This window comes from Rattus norvegicus, chromosome 6, assembly GCF_021556685.1.
Source record: "Rattus norvegicus strain SHRSP/BbbUtx chromosome 6, alternate assembly SHRSP_T2T, whole genome shotgun sequence".
Lineage (NCBI taxonomy): Eukaryota > Metazoa > Chordata > Mammalia > Rodentia > Muridae > Rattus > Rattus norvegicus.
In genome coordinates this window covers 100,679,895-100,699,853 of record NC_141539.1, presented here as the reverse complement: position 1 = coordinate 100,699,853, position 19,959 = coordinate 100,679,895, and the positions used below count along the sequence as shown (strand labels likewise).

General features: G+C 42.9%; 1 protein-coding gene across 3 annotated transcripts in view; it reads left to right on the top strand.

Moving 5' to 3' along the window:
- Wdr89 (WD repeat domain 89) overlaps nucleotides 1-19,959 on the top strand; it is a 31,355-nt gene that overhangs the window by 6,070 nt on the left and 5,326 nt on the right. The window contains exon 2 of one of the 3 annotated variants that reach the window (XM_087553232.1): nucleotides 18,910-19,051. The exons of 1 other annotated variant lie outside the window; for it this stretch is intronic. In XM_087553232.1, coding sequence (XP_087409358.1) covers nucleotides 19,049-19,051 — 3 coding nt within the window. In that variant the 5' untranslated portion in view covers nucleotides 18,910-19,048. 3 annotated transcript variants of the gene reach the window in all.

Below are 19,959 nucleotides of genomic sequence, written 5' to 3'. Positions count from 1 at the left end.
CCTGGAAAAATATTTTATTTAGTAACACATTTTACCTACTAGAATGTCGATGGGTATTAAGTACAGTCATTTGTAAAGTTTAAACTTGTATTTAATGCCTGTAGTTCATACAGAAACATCAAAAGAATGTATCATGGTATTTATCATTAAAAATTTTGTTAACCAGATGTGATGACACATGCCTTTTATCTTAACACCGGGAGGCAGGCCTGGTCTGCAGAGTGCGCTCCAGCTCAGAGGCTCGCAGCAGCGTTAGCTGGGTTGAGAGCCCCTAAGTATTGCCTTTCTTCCTTTCTGTGTGTTAGGGCAAGGTTGCCGCGGATGGGAGCGGCAGGGACCTAGGATGGTAATGGGTAAGTATTGGCATGAACTGGCATACTCGTGTCTTCTTTATCAAAGGTGATCTGATTTTTGAGCCTAGTTGTGTAGGACTTGAAGTTAATAGAGAGAAAACATAGGAAAGCCCGATTTGGATATATTTGAAAGTTTGGTGGCACATACAAGTGTGTGTAGGGATTTAAGCAGACTGATGCAGTGGCTCCCAACCGTCCCAAAGCCACAACTCTTCAGTACAGTTCCTCAGGTCGTACTGACCTCGACCATAAAACTGTTTTCATTGTTACTTCATAACTGTAATTTTGCTACTGTAATCTAAATGTATGATATGCAGAATATCTTATATATGACTGCAAAAGGGTCAGAGCCCACAGGTTGAGAACCACTGCTCTAGGGTAATGGGGTTGGGATTTTAAAGAGAGATTAGAATCGAAGTAAAACAAAAGGTCTAGAGGCTCACGTGGACATAATTTATATTGACCATGGAGAGAGAAACTCCTGAGAAAAATTCAGTTCAAGTTTGGTTGTCAAAGGCCGCATCAGACACCTGTTAGTCTGAATCTGTTGTCTGGAGAACAGAACAGATCCTGAGTAAGCCCTACATTCTCTTGTTGTTGGGTCTGCTGCTAGGTGGCAGTAGTGACCAGCAGCACAGGCAGGGCAGGCATGTGTGAAACAGTGAGCGGCCTGTGCTCCTGTCAGTGAAGGAGCAGTTAGCAGGCGTTGTTTTCTGTCATTTTTATCCCTTGCATCGAATCTATAAAGTAAAAATTTTTTTCTTAAAATACCTGGAGTTTACAGGATGGTTCAAGAATTACACCTCTTGTTTCTCTTTTAAGATCTTTTTACCATGTTCAGAAGAGAATGGAAGGAGTTTGGAACTTACTAGATTCTGATCTTATGATACAGTACAAATGCTTAATACTTTATTGCACAAATATCAGAAGAGACTAAATATTTATTTTTAAAGGTTACTTTTTAATATATATTTGTATTATTTTTAAGTTTATATAAGTGTGTGTTCAGGAGTGGAGGTGCTCATGGAGGTCAGAGGCTTCTGATTCCTGGAGCTGAAGTTACAGACATCTGTGAGCCATGTGTATGGGTACTAGGAGCCAGACTCAGGGCCTGTGGAAGAGCAGCAAATGCCCTTAGCACTGAGCCGTCTCTCCAGCCCCGCTACTTCCTGCTTTGATTTACGTCCTCCTTTGGAATATTCTCCTGGCTTAGAGTGTTAAATGTGAGTCTACCCAGACATGCAAAAGAAGGCATCACCAGCTGTCAGTCTGTCAATATCTTGAGATGCTGCCTGGTCTGAAGAGCTGTGCTTACTGGTAGTTTTGTCCACGTTGTAGGCCTTAGACGTGATCCCCCCCCTCCCCATACTACTACTGTTCCCAAACAGTCGCATGAGAGGTGGTCACATGACTATAGATAATCTCCTTAGTTTCCAGAAGCCTCGTCACTGGTCAGCAGTGGGTATTTAAGCAGTCGTCAACATGAATGCATTGCAGCATCTTCCTACTTGGTTACCTAGGGTAACATTTTAGAGTAACCTTGACCCTGAATTCATCTTTCGAGTATCTAATTATGTGTACATGTTATGGTGGCTAGTTTTATGTCAACTTGACACAAACCGGAGTCATCTAGGAAGTGGGAGCCTCTATTGTATTGAGACAATGCTCCCGTCAGATTGGCCAGTGGCAAGCCTGTGGTGTATTTTGTTTATTGATGATTGCTGCTGAAAGGCCCAGATCACTGGGTCAGAGGGCATTGAATCCCCTGGAACTAGGGTTATAACTGATTTTTGAGCCGCCATGTGGGTATGGGGAATACCCTTCCTGGGTTCTCTGGAAGAGTAGCCAGTGCTTAACTGCTGGGCCATCTCTCTAATAACTTTTTACATATCTTATTATTTCGTGTGTATACATGTGTGCCTGCACATATTTAAGTGCATATTTGTATATAGTAGCTGCAGAAGCCAGAAGAGGGTCTTGTACTCCCTGGCACTGAAATTACTGATAGTTAGGAGCCACTGTGTAGGTGCAGGGAAATGAAGCGAGGTCTTCTGTAAGAAACCATCTTTCTCCAGCTCCTAAAGTTTATCTTGGTATTGTGTTTCCCAACTTTTAGCCTGAATCCCTTTTCTTAAATACATTTTCCGGTATATAAGTGTAGGAATTTAAAATTTGTGTGGGTTCCTGCAGTGCAACTTAGGTTGCTAAGTTAATGTGACTCCAGCCTTTCTCCTCTGAGCTGTCTTACTGCCCTCGTCCTCTACCCCAGCTTTGAGATAGAATCTCAGCTAGCCTGGGCAGCCCTTGAACTTACTATGTAGCTGACAACGACCTTAAACTTGTTTTCTTCCTCTCATTGAAAATAGATTTTGTTTTTCTCACACATTATGTCCTGATTCTCTTATCCAGGTCTACTCCCTTCCTGTCTCTCATTAGAAAACAAACAGACGTCTAAGGCATGATGATAATACAATATAAGATAAAACAAAAACCAATACATTGGAATTGGACGAAACAGAAGGAAATAAGAGAAGGCACAAGAAACAGACTCACTCATTCATACCCTCGGGGATCCCATAAGAACACTGAACTGGAATCTGTACTATGTGTGCAGAGGACCTACTACAGACTGGTGGGGGCTCCGTGCGTGCTGCCTCAGTCTCTGTGGGTCCCTAGGCACATTGCTCAGGTTGACTTAGAAGGTCTTGTTTTCTTGGTGTCATCTATTCCTTCTGACTTACACTCTTCTGTGGGTTTCCCTGAGCCCTGTGGAGAGGGTTTTGACGGAGATATCCCTTTTAGGGCTTTGATTCTCTGCATAGTGTCTGGCCGTGGGTCTCTGTGCTTGTTCCCATCTGCTGCAGGAGGAAGCCTCTGATGATGGCTGAGCAAGGCACTGATCTATGAGTGTAGCAAAATGTATTAGGAATAATTTTATTGCTGTCCCCTCCCCCGCCACATTTTTTAGACCAGTAGTATTTGGCCTAGGTCTCTAGACTATCTAATCTCTGGTTTTTGATCATCCAAGCAGTGTTGGCTGTGGGTTTGGCTACTGTCAATTGTTAACATATCCATTATATCTGGAATGAACTACAATCCAGAAGTGGAGGGCACATCTGTGAGAGATTTTATGCTTGGTTTAAAGTGGACAAGTCTACTTCCAGTTCAGACCTCTCAGATAAGAAGACTCACATCTTTGACCCTGATCTCACGATGGGAAGATGCACCTTTAATCTGGGCCACACCTTCTGCTGTAAGCCTATATAAGGGCAAGAAAGAAGGAAGCTCTTGCTGTTTTCCTGCTTCCCTGGCCTTGCGAGCACATCCATTCCTTCACTGGCAGTGGAGCCTGCTTATTGAGGATTCTAGCATATACAGAAGGCTAGCTAAGACACTCTTGCCGATGGGACCGAACAACGACTAGATTCATGGGCTTTCCATTCACAGCTGGCCAGTGTTGGATTAGCTGGACAGCTGCCTGTAAGTTCAATGGGATATATTTGTATATTTCATAAGTTCTGTGACTCTAGAGAGGCCTGACTAATACACCAGGTATTGGGTGGTTACTCCCAAAAGCTGTGTGCTACCATAACACTAGCACATCCTGCAGGTTGGACATCATTGTCAATCCACGGTTTTGTGGCTGGCTTGTTACTCATTTCTCTTTGAGTAGCATGCAGAGTACCTTTCTGTACCACAGATGCTAGAACATAAGAGTTCACTATGTAGGCATCAGCTCGACTTCTCCATGTTCAGTAAGTTGTGTAGGTATTGTCTTAAGCAGTGGATCCTTGCAGACAGTTTGTGCAGAACAGTCTACAGTCTTGGCCACAGCCAGGGCTTTTTGGGAATTCCTATGGGACTGTTTTGGCCAACAAGTCAATTAGATGAAATCCAATCCCAGGACTAGAAGTTTTATTTGATGACAAAAGATATCCATTTGGGGATCTGTCTCCCCCATTATTTGATGATTTCATTTAAATCACAGTCATATATGTATAGATTTTAGGAAGTTTCTGTCTGAGAGAGTTCCATAATACCCTTCAAATGGTCTGTAATTTTAGCTGTCTCTTCTTGTATTCCCTTCCCCCTGCAACTTGATCCTCTTTTTCCAGCCTCCCATTCATCCACAACTAACCATTCTATTTACCTTTCCTAATTGGATATATTGGTGTGTCTCCCCCCGGCCCCCAGTCCCTTACTTTATACCTAACTTCTGTGGTTCTCTGGATTGTAACTTGGTTGTCATTGATTTGACAGCTTATATTCACATACAAGAAGATACGCAGCCTATTTGTCTCTCTGGGTCTGGAATACCTCAATCAGGATGATTTCTCTAGTTCTGTCCATTGGGTTTCATGACTATGAAGCCTTTTAAAAGACCGAGTAATACTCTGATGTGTAAACATGCAACAATTTCTTTATTTGTTCTTCTGTTGAGGGACATCTAGGTTCCAGTTTCTAGCCATTATATGTAGAGCACCAGTGAACATGGTTGAGCAAGTGCCTGCTAGGACGAAGCTTTGGGTGTATGCTCAGAGCCATGCAGCTGAATCTTGAGGTAGACCAGTTTTCATCTTCCTGGGGAGTTGCTCTACCTATTTTTATGGTGGCTCTACAGGTTTTTCCTACCAGCAGTGGATGAGTCTTATTTGCCCTGTCTATTGTGATGGACATTTTGTTGAGTATAGTAGTCTGGGCTGGCACCTGTGGTCCCTTAGAGTTTGTAGAACATCTTTCCAGTCCCTTCTGATTTTTAAAGTCTCCATTGAGAAATCAGATATTCTTTTTTTTTTTTTTGAGAAATCAAATATTATTCTAATAGGTCTGCCTTTATATGATACTGAGTCTTTTTCCCTTGTAGCTTTTAATATTCTTTTTGTTGGTGGTGTTCTGTATACATTTAGTGCTTTGATTACTGTGTGTTGAGGACGTAGTCTAACAATAATGTCACCCTCTTTCCAACCTGGCTTTATTCAGGAAGCTCTTTCCTTTCCTCTCTTTTTTTTTCTCTCTCTCATCTGGTGTTAGGGGGCTGAAGGGGTAGAAGAAAAGGAGTGGAGAGGGTGGAAGAAAGAAAAGGGTTGGGCTGGAGAGATGGCTCAGCGGTTAAGAGCACCAACTGCTCTTCCAGAGGTCCTGAGTTCAAATCCCAGCAACCACATGGTGGCTCACAACCACCTATGATGGGATCTGATGCCCTCTTCTGGTGTGTCTGAAGACAGCGACAGTGTACTTATATAGAATAAATAAATCTTTAAAAAAAAAAAAAAGAAAAGAAAAGGGTTGTATGGTTGCTGGACTCTAGTGGAGGCATATTGTCCTGTCTGTTTTTGATTGTGTTTTTATACTGGGATCTAGATAACTGGGTTTAGGAAGATTGTAATTCTAGGTGCTGATACCTGGTCTTTGTTGGGTGTTTTGTTCCTTGGTTTCAGTTGCCTTCTCTTGATCTTAGGAGAGTGTGTTGGCTGTGTGTTGCCTGGTAGGGAATTCTTCTGAGATACTGCCTCTGGAGGTTCCAGGGAAAATGTGTTTCTGAGTGTGGTGGTTTGAATTTAAATGCCCCCCCTAGACTCACAGGGAGTGCATTATTGGTGGTGTGTCCTTGTTGGAGGAAGCATGTCACAGGGACTGGGCTTTGAGGTTTCAGAAGCTCAAGCCAGGCACAGTGTCACTTTCTTTCTTTCTTTCTTTCTTTCTTTCTTTCTTTCTTTCTTTCTTTCTTTCTTCCTTCCTTCCTTCCTTCCTTCCTTTCTTTCTTTCTTTCTTTCTTTCTTTTCTTTTTTTCGGAGCTGGAGACCGAACCTAGGGCCTTGCGCTTGCTAGGCAAGTGCTCTACCACTGAGCTAAATCCCCAACCCCACAGTGTCACTTTCTTTTCCTGCTGCCTACTGATCTAGATGTAGAGCTCTTAGCTACTTCTCCAATACTGTCTGCTTGCATGCTGCCATGTTTCCCACCATGACAAGAATGGACTAAACCTCAACCTGTAAGGCAGCCCCAATGATTATAAGAGTTGGTGTGACTATATTGTCTGTTCAAACCCCTAGGTATTGGCAGCTTACACTTGGGGATGTAGATGGGCTAGGAGGGAGTATTGAAGGAAGAAAGCAGAGTGTTCCCCTGGGTTCTACCCAGGGATGGGGGAAGTAAGGAAAGTCCTCAGCAGATGGGCCCTACACAGGTTGGGGGTGGGGGAGGATGAGAATGGAGGGAGAGGTGAAGATCTGCTGTTAGCCCGTGTCTTAGGGTTTCCATTGCTGTGAAAAGACACCATGACCAAGGCAACTCTTATAAAGGACAACATTTATTTGGGGCTGGCTTACAGGTTCAGAGGTTCAGTCCATTATCATCAAGGTGGGAGCTTGGCAGTGTACAGGCAGACATGGGGATGTAGGAGCCAATAGTTCTACATCTTGATCCAGAGGCATACAGGAAAAGACTGGCTTCCAGGCAGCTAGGAGGAGGGTCTCAAAGCCTACCCCTACAGTCACACACCTCCTCCAACAAGGCCACACCAATTGCAACAAGGACACACTTCCTAATAGTGCCACTCCCTGGACCAAGCGTATTCAAACCACCACATTCTGTCTGCTTAGCTGGCTGGATTGAATTTCTGACCCACCTGCCTTTATGTCTTGGGTACAGCAGGCATCCTTCACAATGCTCTGCTTTATGCTGTAGTGTGGATCAAAACCAGGGCATGTGCTCCACCCCTGGAACCGCGTCTCCAACTCTCTTCCTTTCTTTAACTTTATTTTTTTTTTAAAATAGAGGATCTCATATAACTCTGCCTGGCCTCTGACTTAATATATAACCAAGCCTGCTCAGTTGTGGTTTAAATGAGAACAGCCCCCATTGGCTGAGATATTTTGATGCTTGGTCCACAGTTGGTGGAACTGTTTTGGGAGTTATCAGGAGTGTGGCCTTGTTGGTATAGGTGTGCCACTAGGGGTGGAACTTCAGAAGGTTTCAAAAGCCCATGCCATTGCCAGTTAGCTCTGCCCTAGTGCTATGCCTTCCTTCCTGCTCCTAACATGATAGAGGGCTCACACTCCACCTCCAAGCCCCATAATAAACTCCTTCTTTGAGTCATGCTCATCATGGTGTCTTAGTACAGTAATAAAAAAGCAACTAAGACATCTGGCCTTGAACTCCTGATCCTCCTGCTTCTGCTCCGAAGTTCTAGGATGAGAGGCCTGAGCTGTCCCATAAGACTCAGTTTCTCTTTAAAAGTGAATGCTGGTCACTGTGTAAAATAAGAGAGTATTTACCCTAGGGAATGAACACTCTTAAGTACTCTGTCAGACTGTGAAGTCTAATCAGGTTTGGGCTTTGCTGTTGCTATAGTTACCTTAGTCTACTATAGACCAGATTCTTTGAGCTGTAGGCTATTTCTGTCTTGCACATAATGTCAGGCCTGAGATGTTGGAGAGTTTTCTCATTGGGCATGTGGCACTCTGATATCAGGCCTGAGGCAAGCAGGTTTCTCTGTCTGTGTGCTCTCCCTCCTGTGATACTACAGACCTTCTCTTTACTCATGGAGCAGGGAACCGTTCTCCATGATTTCTTTTTTTGGGGGGGGAGAGGGCATATGATTTTATACATACATATATACATACACACACACACACACACACACACACACACACACACATACAGATGGCTCAGTAGTTTAGAGTTATGCTGTTCTTCCTGGGACTCCATTTCCAAGCACCCACATCAGGTGGATCACAACTGCCTGTAACTCTAATTTCAGGGTTTCAGGGATCCTACTTGGTCATATGCACTCAAGGGCATAGGCCCACACATGGACACATACGTAAAACCTTTTTTTTTTTAACATAGGGTCTCACTATGTAGCCCTGGCAGTCCTGGAACTCTATGTAGTCCAGGGTGGCCTTGAACTTACAGAGATCTGCCTGCCTGTGACTTTCCAGTGCTAGGATTAAAGGTGCCACCACACCCATCTTACATATGAAACTCTTTTTTAAAAATCTTGGATTTTTGTAAACTTTAAAAAATGTCTAGGTTAGAAATCATCTTGATTCAGAATTTTGAATGCACCATTTGAATGCTTGGATTGCTATGGGGAAACCTGATGCACGACGAGCCTGAGTGGACCCCTAGCACCTTCCCTTTATCCTCAGCTTCTTGAGATTTAGTCTTAAAATGTGTGCGCCTTTGTATCTCTGCCATCCTCGTTGGTATTCTGTCTGGTTCTGAAGCTCCAGCTCTGGTCTACAAAGTTCTTACCCGGATACCTCTAGAACCTCTCCTTACACAGTGCTTTTTTATTTTTTAAACTGCCTCACCTTCCTTCCCCACATTGTTTTTAACTTTTTTATAAAGACTAGATCTTATTATGCATGCAGCTGAGACTGGCCACAAACTTGTGTATGCAGACTGGACTCCAGCTTGAGGTGCTTCTGTCTGTACTTCCCAAGTGCTGGGTTACAGTGTAGAGCAGCATACCCAGCTCTGTCCCAGTTCCCCTGTACAGTCCCCCCCTGCCCCCCATCTCTGCCTAAGACTCAGTTCCCTTACCCCTGTACCTCCCCACTGCTGATTGAATCCGTCGTCCAGAAAGTGCTGTAGCACTGAAGTTCGTCCCTAGCTCTGCTTGGCTTTTTTATGTTTAACCGGGTCCAAGATGGCCTTGAACACACTCAGTAGACCAGGCAAGCAGCGGAGCCTGCAGCCCCAGGTCCGTGCCTCCAGACCCAGCTTGCTCAGGACACCCTTGCTGCACGGAGTCTAGTGCCCTCCTCCTCAGAGGAAAGCCTTTCAGCTAATGCGTTAATCTAAACCGATTTCCTGCCTCTCTTTCTTCTAATTTTTTTAATTATTTATTTTATGTATATGAGTACACCATACCATGTGGTTGCTGGGAATTGAACTCAGGATATCTGGAAGAGTAGTCAGTGCCTTTAACCCCTAAGCCATCTCTCCAGCCCAATAGAGTTAATTCTTTAGATGTCGAATAGATAAGGTGTTATTGGAGCTTCTCAGTTGCTAACTATAACATGTCATTTGTTAACATGTATTGTGTAGCTGGCTTTTAAAACATTAACATACAGTGAGACTGGCCACAAAATTTGTGTATCCAGACTTCGTGAGAGGGAATAGTTCTTAGTTTTCTCTGTTTTGTTTTGTTTTCCCCTCATTCCTACCCTCCAGTCCTTTGCAGTTATTAAAGGTGGCATTTGCCTAATTTTTAAAAGCATCTTTTTAGACTTAGAGGAAATAGTAAATGTGTAGTACTTCTAACTAACTTCCAAAATAAGGCAGCTGGTTGTTCTGGAAAGGAAAGGCAGTTAATTGTATTCACTAAGGAAGCTGGCATTTGTAAACTTAGTTTAAAGGGTGACTTGTATGGAAGAATTTCTTGAGAACCTGGGCACCTTGGAAAATATTATTGGGAAATGTAAAAAAATGGATTGTACTTTAGTTATGAGTGTTTGGCCTGCTTGCAGTTATATATATCACATGAATGCTTGGAGTTTAGAGGTGAGAAAGGATTGGGCTGTGGTTTTGGGGAACCAAACTTAGGTCCTCTGCAAGAACAACAAGTGGTCTTAACCTCTGAGCCATCTCTTCTGCCCCAAAGGGTCTGTCTCTTTTTTCTTTTTGTTTTTTTGAAGCAGGGTTTCTCTTGGGTAACCCTGGCTGTCCTGGAGCTCACTGTGTAGATCACGCTGACCTGGAGCTCAGGGATCTGCCTGTCTCTGCCTCTAAAGTGCTGGGGTTAAAGGTGTGTGCCACCATGTCTGCTTGTGTTTCTTTTAGAGTTGTTTTAAATGTTGCATCTGTCCCTCAACAGACGATTCCAAATAACATGAGAAAGTGTCCTTGTCTGAGTCCCTTCTCCTTTATACCTCAAATCTCTGCCCCTTAAAAACTGTGCTTTTTCAGGGCGTGGTAACATACACTTAAGTCCCAGCACTGGGGACTCAGAGGGAGACTGACTTCTGAGTTTGAGGTGGTCTACATAGAGAGTTCCAGGACAAGCACAGCTACATAAAAAGACCCTGTCTTCCCCTTTAAGAAAAATGTGTTTTTCCTATAGCATATTTAATACACAGATATGTTGTAACCAGTATTTTTGAACATTTTTCCTTTTTTTTTTTAAGATTTATTCATTTATTATTTAAGTACACAGTAGCTGTGTTCAGATACACCAGAAGAGGGCATCAGATCTCTTTACAGATGGTTGTGAGCTACCATGTGGTTGCTGGGAATTGAACTCAGGACCTCTGGTTGCTCTTAACCACTGAGCCATCTCTCCAGCCCTTTTCCTTTCTTTTTAACAATAAAATAATATTTTATTTCTATTTTTTAAATGTGTGCCAAAGGTGTGTGTGTGTGTGTGTGTGTGTGTGTGTGAGAGAGAGAGAGAGAGAGAGAGAGAGAGAGAGAGAGAGAGAGAGAGAACACTCTCAAATACTAATGCTCATGGACCCCAGAGATATCTATCCCCTGGAGTTTCAGTCAGTTGGGAGCCACTCAGTGTGGGTGCTGGGAACTGAGAGTTCAAGCTCTGAGCCATTTCTCCGCCCTTAGTATCTTGAACATTTATGTGAATAAGTATAGCATATTCAGTCTTACTAAGCTAGATTAGTTTACAAAATAATTAAGTCTCAGTCATTAATGGATGTGAAATTTAAAACTGTATCGGAATTGTAGCAGATGTCAATTTAGCATACTTTCCACTAAATATTCAGTAGTTCTTCACAGTTTAAACCAAACGGTTTCTTGGTAATTGTTTAAAGCCAGTTCCTTGTTCATTTAAAGCATACATATAGATTTCTCTACATTGTTGCCATATTTTCTGGGAAGTGTTCTAAAGTTAAGCTAATGTATGTTTATTATACTGAGGTATTCTTTAAGACACACTGTTAATGTGTGTGAGTTGTAGTTCCATTCAGCCTTCCTAGTAATTCTAAAATGCCCTCACCCAGGTTTCTAAGCTGTACCTGTGTTTTCAGATAAGTTGCCAAGGGGTCTGTGTACTGTTTATTAAATTTCTTTGATATCTGCTATAGGGCTACCATGTGATTTTTTTTCCACTGATTTTTTTTTTTTTTTAATGAGATTCCACTGACCTTGGTGCAAGCAGGTGACATTAGGCACTAGAAGCTGCTGTCTCCAAATGCTTTATAAACGTTCAACCTTTTCTGACTGATTAGGCCAGCTGCTTCAGAATTTTCAGCACAGAAAGAAGCAACTTTAACATTTCTTTTTTTTTTTTTTTTTTGGTTCTTTTTTTCGGAGCTGGGGACTGAACCCAGGGCCTTGTGCTTCCTAGGCAAGTGCTCTACCACTGAGCTAAATCCCCAACCCCAACTTTAACATTTCTTATGATGTTGATGATGATTCAGGGGCGCGGAGAGAGATTCTGATTTCATAGCCTAGATTGGCTAGAACTTGTGATATAGCCCAGGCTGGCCCCACTCTCCACTTCTGCTGCCACAGCTGCCCTAGTATTAATAATGTTTACAGATAATCCAAATCTTAGGTATGTTGCTGATGTAAGACAGCTTTCGAACGAGAGAATCAGGGGCAGAATTTTTAGAAGTCAAACTTAATCACTATTGGATGGAGGAACTCTGACCTTTTTTTTTTTTTAAAGATTTATTCATTTATTATGTGTAAGTACACTGTAGCTGTCTTCAGACACACCAGAAGCAGGCATCAGATCTCATTACAGATGGTTGTGAGCCACCATGTGGTTGCTGGGAATTGAACTCAGGACCTCTGGAAGAATAGTTGGGTGCTCTTAACCACTGAGCCATCTCTCCAGCCGAACTCTGACCTTTTATTTACCCAATTCCTACTCCTCCTTAACTGTCTAAAATAAAGGGTGGGCGGAGAGGAAGAGAAGGAAGAATCTTAGAAGACTCTTTATAATAATGGCCCCCTGGTGCTAAAGAGAAAAACAAAACAAGCCACTAAAATGATATATTTTTAAAACTTTATGTAGAATTCCATCTGATAAGCTTCTGAATATTCCAACAGTATATATGTAATTTTAAATATATGATACAATCAACATGGTTCAAAATTCAAGACTCCAAATCCATTGTTTTGGAATATTTATATCTTCAAGCCTCTTTCCTTTCCCCAGGAAACAATGAATATCACTAGTTTCTTATGAGTATTTTCATAAGCTGTTAACTTGGAATTTAATGTAAATATTATAGGGAAATATTTTTAGCTCAATAACAACCTGCCAGTGTCACAATAAAAAACAACAAAGCAACCCTTTCCATTTCCAGCTCTGCTTGGGTACAAGAAGCAAACAGCACAGAAGAATCTCCTTTCCCTAAACACTTGCAAGCATTAGTGAGGCAAAGCCAAAATAAAATCTCAAGAATTCTCCTTGAAGAAGTCAGCTGAGAGGTAGGAAGGGAGCCCCAGAAAACTCAGGCATAAACATTCACATCCCCTCCCAGGGCAGAGCAAAGGGAGGCACTGCAAAAGGCTACTACTGTTTCCTCATGGCAAACTGTGCAGTCCACAAAGGAGCAGCCCACAGAAAGCAGTGACTTGGGACTTAGCAGAGTGGGACACGGTACAGGGACATTCACTAGGATCTCAGCAGAGACACTGGGGTCCCAATTGTTCTTAGACCCCGTTGAGACTTGCCACATCTGTGTCAGATGATCACGGCAGGTAAGACTTCTCCACCTTCTCTGTGCCTACCTGCTGGTTGGTCAAGAGGACTTAAAGATGAATGGCAGAGCCCACAGAAAGCACGAAGCTAACTGAACTGTTGTTAGTCCATCAACTTTGCACATATATTATGTCCAGTGTGGTAAAGACAACCGACAAAAGCCCACCCCAAGCTATGATCTATCTAACTTTTAATAGTGCCCATCATTTAAAACAGTTCGGACCCAGGGCTGAAGAAATGCTGGGCAGAGGATGACAGGCGTGTCATCTCCATGTTGGAGAAGCAAAATAGGAGGATCCCTGGGCCTCAAGGGCCAGCCAGTACAACCCAACTGGCGGGCTCTGGGCCAGTGAGGGAGCTGTCTCAATGCAGGTGGTTGGTGTTTCTCATGACACCCGAGGCTATCTTCTCTATCCTCCACGTGTGCAAACACTCTCTCTCTCTCTCTCTCTCTCTCTCTCTCTCTCTCTCTCTCTCTCTCATAAACATACCCGCACACCCATATACAAAGACACTCATTTCTAAAGAAATTCAAAACTTTCAAAGCTACCTCCTTGGGTTAAAGGTGTAGCTCAGTTGGTGAAATGTCTGCCTCCCGTGGAGGAAGACCTTAAATCCTAGCGCCATGTATACTCGATGGTCTGGCTCACAGGTAATGATTCCCCAGCACTCAGGAGCCAAAGGTTGGAGGATCCGGAACTTAAGGTTATCCTTAAATATATATTGAGTTCTAGGCCAGCCTAGGCAACAAGAAAGCCTGTCTCAAAACAAACAAAAACAAAGTGTAAACCCTATTGTACTAAATAGCTGAACTGCTGGCGGTGAAGGCACAGCTCCGGTTACACAGTGAGACCCTGCCTTAAAAAACTAGTGGAGGCAGGCTGGAGAGATGGCTCAGTGGTTAAGAGCACCGACTGCTCTTCCAGAGGTCCTGAGTTCAAATCCCAGCAACCACATGGTGGCTCACAACCATCTGTAATAGGAACTGATTCCCTCTTCTGGTGTGTCAGAAGACAGCTACAGTGTACTCATATACAAAATAAGTAAATAAATCTTAAAAAAAAAATTAAAAAAAAAAAACAAGTGGAGGCAAAGCCCAAACGCCTGACTAAAGTCCATTCCTGTTCTCATATTCTCTCACCTTCTCTCCTTCCCTCCCTCCCTCCTTCCCTCCTTCCCTCCCTCTTTCCCTCTCTCCCTCCTTCTAATTCCCTGAATCCAATTTGAACTAAATACATTTCTTTTTAAATATAGTATTTCTTAGCAAAAGTGTATGACATACTATCCCCACCTTTAGGGGGGAAAAGTGTTTATTTTAGGCTGATCTCAAACTTGCAAAGTAGCAAGGATGGCCTTGAACTTCTGATCCTCCTGGGATGTCTCTAGCAGCTGAGAAATAAAGGTGTGGGTTACTACAGGCCGATCGTTTGCCGCTACCAGCAGAATTACATCAGCAGCCCACAGTGAGGTTATTTCTAGTCCTACTCATTCAGCCTATCTGTATGCACGCAAGAACATGTGTACTTCGACATACCCAGGAGACACCCTGCAATGTTTTTTTTACGTGTGTGTATGCGAGTGCATATATGTGTGTGTGTGTGTGTGTGTGTGTGTGTGTTTGTGTTTGTGTGTTACCGTTACAGCTAGTCTAAGAAGCCAGCTTATGAGAAGGAGAATCACAGGAACCATGCCATGCCCAGCTGGCTTTTACCTGAGTTCTGGGGATCTGAACTCTTAATGAGCCTTACATTTGTGTTAAAAGTGCTCTATTCACTGAGCCATCAGGCTATCCCTGAATTCTTTTTGTTTGGTTGGTTTTTGAGACGGAGTCTCCTGTAGCCCAAGTTTGCCTCAAGCTCACTATGAGGTCAAGAATAATGTTACATTTTCATCCTCCTTGGCTGCAGAGATGGCTCAGCAGTTAAGAGCACTGACTGCTCTTCCAGAGGACCTGAGTTCAATTCCCAGCAACCACACGGTGGCTCACAACCTCCTGTCATGGGATCCGATGCCCTCTTCTGGTGTGACTGAAGACAGCAGCAGTGCACTCACATACAAAAATAAATAAAACTTTAAAAAAATTTTTTTTGATCCTCCTGTTACCACTGAATTAAAGAGCTTCAGGGGTACACTACCATGTCTGGCTTAAATATAACAATCCCAAGTAGAATTAGGTCTTTTCTACCCAAGAGAAACGCAAAGCCAGTATACGGCAGAGCTGTTTTTCCAGTTCAAACCTTTGTGTTGCTGAGCTCATGCTTTTTTTTTTTTTTTAAGATTTTATTTATTCATTTTATATATGACAAGTACACACTGTCGCTGTCTTCAGACACACCAGAAGAGTGCATTGGATCTCATTACAGATGGTTGTGAGCCACCATGTGGTTGCTGGGATTTGAACTCATGACCTCTGGAAGAGCAGTCAGTGCTACTAACCGCTGAGCCTTCTCTTAGCCCGAGCTCATGCCTTTAAATTCCACACAACTCTGTTGCTGTTAGCATTTTAAAGTCGATTACCATGTTGCCTCTAAATAAGCACACCCTTATTTTTTTTTTTATAAATTTGCCTTCATCACCTGGCTTTGCTTCATGTGGGAGGTGGCACTCTGTAGATGACCGCTTGTTGTCAGGCAAGGATGCTCGCACAGGCTAAACCTCTGAGCCAGTTACTGCTGGGAGGAGGGGGATTGCCCGTATTGGATTTGGGTAGTCAGGGTTTGGCCCTGGAGCTGGTGGCAAGTCCAGAACCTTATGCTACATGGAAGGTGGGAAGGAGGAATCTGAGGACTTCCATCATTCTGTCCATCCTCAAGTAAAATATGTGCAACTGATGATGGTGCTGGATGAAAGGTGTGGAGGGAAGTGGGGGCTGCATCCTATGTAGACCAGGCTGCCCTCAAACTTTCTAGGCAGCCGTGGGTTACTTAGCACTCCTTTCTGATTCTCCTGTCTCTCCCTCCTAAGCACAGGGGCTGCAGGCGTGACCATACCTAGTTGATTTACTTTTCAAAAAAATTTTTGAATGAGAAAAATGAGACTGGGAGTGTAGTTCAGTTAGTAGAGTGCTTGCCTGGTTTTGATCCAGCACGACGTAAAGCTGGGTGTGGTGGTGCATGCCCATGATCTCAGCTCTGGAGCCATAGAGGCAGGAGGATCAGAAACATAAGTTGTCTATATGGAGTCTGTGACGAGCCTGAGATACCCAAGACCCTGTCTCAAAATAATAATAATAATAATAATAATAATAATAATAATAATAATTAGAACACAAGAAAAATAATTAATGGGAAGATAGTATAGTGACCATTTTTGCCTTTGAACATAGGTTTTCTGTCACTTCTTTTTTTTTTTTTTTTTTTTTTTCTTTTTTTTTTCAGAGTTGGGGACCGAACCCAGGGCCTTGCACTTGCTAGGCAAGCGCTCTACCACTGAGCTAAATCGTCAACCCTTTTCTGTCACTTCTTTTCTCCTCTGTCAGTGTGTAGAATTAACTCAGGGTTTCTTTAAAAAGTCTGATGTGAGGCTGGAAAAATGATTCAACCGTTAACATACTCGCTGTTTTTCCAGAGGACCTGGATTCAGTTTCCAGCACCTACATGGTGACTAATATTTGTATATGACTCCAATTCGAAGGAATCCAGTGCTCCCTTCTGGCCTCTGAGGTTACTGCACATGTGTGGTATGCTTCTATACATGCAGGCAAAACACTTAGACATATTTTTAAAAAGTAAAAGTCTTAAAAGACTCAAAGCCTAACGTGAATTGCCATCTGTTTTAGCCGATGGCAGACAGGAATTTCACACGCAGTGAGTTTCATCAGGATAGGGTCTCATGGACTTCACATTTGCTGTATCCAAGGATGTCCTCAGTTTCCTCTTCTTCCTGATCCATCTCCCAGTGTCAGGGTCACAGGCTCGTGCCCCCATGTCCTGGAGGTGCTGCTAAATCATTTCTTACAGAGGTGTTTGTAATTACTAGGGTTTGTTGTTCTGAGTTTCATTATGAGCTCTGGTTGACCTGGAACTCAGTATTACTTATTTGGAAGGAAAGTGTTTGCCTGGTTGCTCAAAGCCTCGAGTTCCATACCCAGCACTTTCCTAGCTGAGCTGTCTCGCCAGCCCACATTTAAGCTGTTAAGTTTTTGTCAAGCTGAGCAGTTGGGGTGCACTGTATGAAGGTTGTCTGTGTTACTCGATTGTTAATCTGTGTCAGCAGAGGTGAGCACTGGCTGGATTTTGATATTGTTATTCTTGTGGCTCATTACCTGCCTCAGTATTTTATAAAGATCCACCTTCCTCACTCGCCGATTGATCTAATAAAGAACTGACAACCAAGAGCTGGGCAGAAAGGGGTCAGCAGGACAGTGTAGAAATTTCAGGACCATTTTGGTCATTTTAAAGTAGATGGAATCTGGGGCTGGAGAGATAGCTCAGTAGTTAAAGAACACATACCTGCCTGCTAGTACAGAAGATGCAAGTTGATTGACAGCTCCCAACTTTCCTGTAACTCCAGCTCCAGGAGATCCAGTGCTCCCTCTGGCCTCTGTGGCCACTTGTACTCTTGTGCACATGTTCATCCACTGACACACACACACACACACACACACACACACACACACACACACACTTCAGAATAATAATAAAAACATATTTAAAATATGTGTAATGTGTTGACTTAATCTCATACTTTAAAGAGTCTGTGGTCTAATTTGGGTGTTGAATGAGTGGTAACCCTTACAGTGGCTACTACTTTAATTAAACTACATATCACTGACCAAAATGGAGAGAATAGAATTTTCAAAAAATCGTGTTTGGAAGCTAGGCATAGTGGCCCATAATTGTAATCTAAGGACTTGGGGAGGTGTGGGCAGGAGCTTCAGCTGTTCAGGGCTAGCCTTGGCTACATATTGAGTTTACTCAAGACTACCATGGCATGCATGAGATACCATCGCAATAAAAAGAAAAAAAGAGAGAGGGTTGCTAGGACAGCAAATGATCTCTTTAACCTAGAGGCATAGCAGGGCATACATTTCTGCAGGAATTTCCGCAGACATGTGGAAATGTAGATGTATACATAGAGATGGGCTCTGCCAAAGGGGGCACTTGAAAAAATGTGAGTTCAGCTCACCTTGTAAGAGCGCAAAGTGAAGAGATCTCTTGGGGACTTGGAAATGGGTTATAGGGGAAGAACTCATGGGACCTATAAATTGAAGTAAATATATTCATTCTGGAATATTCCTTAGTATGTATGATTGAAAATTAACTATATAGTCATAAGAGGCTATATTTCACATATGTCTTACTTGCATATTTATGTGTTAAGGCTTAAGGGTTTTTTGTATGTGTTTTCCTATAATAGCATAAACTGTAATATTGTTTGTATCTGTGTGTGAAAGTAAGTTCTATAGCTTGGAAATATCATGGAATATACTTAGTTTACCACTAACACTTGTCTTATCTACTTCTCATATATATGCATATTTATATCTTGGTTTTGTAGAGAATTGTAGGTTGCAGAGCTTAGAGTAAGCACTGGAGAAACCAGGATTGTCAAGATTGTCAATCAAGGATCCCCTTTTCTTCACAGGATGAAAATGAAGGTCTAGTCACCTGGAATGCCACAGTGAAAGTGTCAAACAGCCTGGTTATCGTTTGTTATCCTATTAGGCACCCGCCTACACCTGAATTCCCCCAACACCCTGAGCATTGTTTAGATCCTAAAGCTTTGTCCCTCAGTGACTGGCACCCATTCTTACGAAAGAGTCCCTAGTACTTAGCATCCTCCACCAATGGAATCTTCCTTCCGCTTGTTACAAACCTCTGCGTTCTTGCCCTGAGCACTGTTTATCTGTCAGCAGAACTTGTTATTATTTTACAGCTCACAGGTGCTCTCCACAGCTGGGCCGGAAGCTTTGCGATAACTGCCACAGGGCAACCTTTCTCCAAAGTTTCCCGTGCTTATGTGTAAGAAGAGTAAACCCTGAGGTCAGACTCTGGAAGTTTTGACGCAGTTCCTGATGGTATGGAGTTTCATTTTACCTTGGGGATCATGAGACTTGTAGAGTCTGGACAGAGAATGCTGTATCCTCTGGAACAGGTTACAAATATCTGTGAGACACATTGGTGCTGGGAATTGAACCTGAGTCCCTGGAAGTGGAGGAGGAAGGAGCGTGGGAGCTCGAGGGGACTGAGGACACCAGGAAAACAAGTCTTTTTTTTTTTTAAATTTATTATATATAAGTACACTGTAGCTGTCTTCAGATACACCAGAAGAGGGCATCAGATCTCTTTACAGATGGTTGTGAGCCACCATGTGGTTGCTGGGAATTGAACTCAGGACCTCTGGAAGAGCAGTCAGTGCTCTTAACCACTGAGCCATTTCTCCAGCCCCAAAACAAGTCTTTCTTAATCAACTGAGCAAAGCTTGTTTGAACTCACAGAGGCTGAAGTGGCAAGCATAGCGAGCGCCCACACAGGTCTGCACCAGGCCCTCCTGTGCATATATCATAGCCTTCGGTTTGTGTTTTTATGGAACTTCTGAGTGTGTACATGTGTACAAGAGGGTCTCTGGGTCTTGTGACTTTTTCCTCGTAGCTCTTTTATTTCTGTTGCCTTCTCCAACTTCAGGGTGATGGTTTTCGTTTTTTTTTTTTTTTTAAAGATTTATTTATTTATTATGATTAAGAATTCCAGAAGAGGGCACCAGATCTCATTATAGATGGTTGTGAGCCACCATGTGGTTGCTGGGATTTGAACTCAGGACCTTTGGAAGAGCACACAGTGCTCTTAACCGCTGAGCCATCTCTCCAGCCCGATGGTTTTCGTTTTATCTTATTATATTTTATTTTGTTATGCTTTGTTATTCTTAGAAGCCTGTTCTTTTCTAATGCGAGTCAGAATGGGCGTGGGATCTTACTGGGAGAGGAGA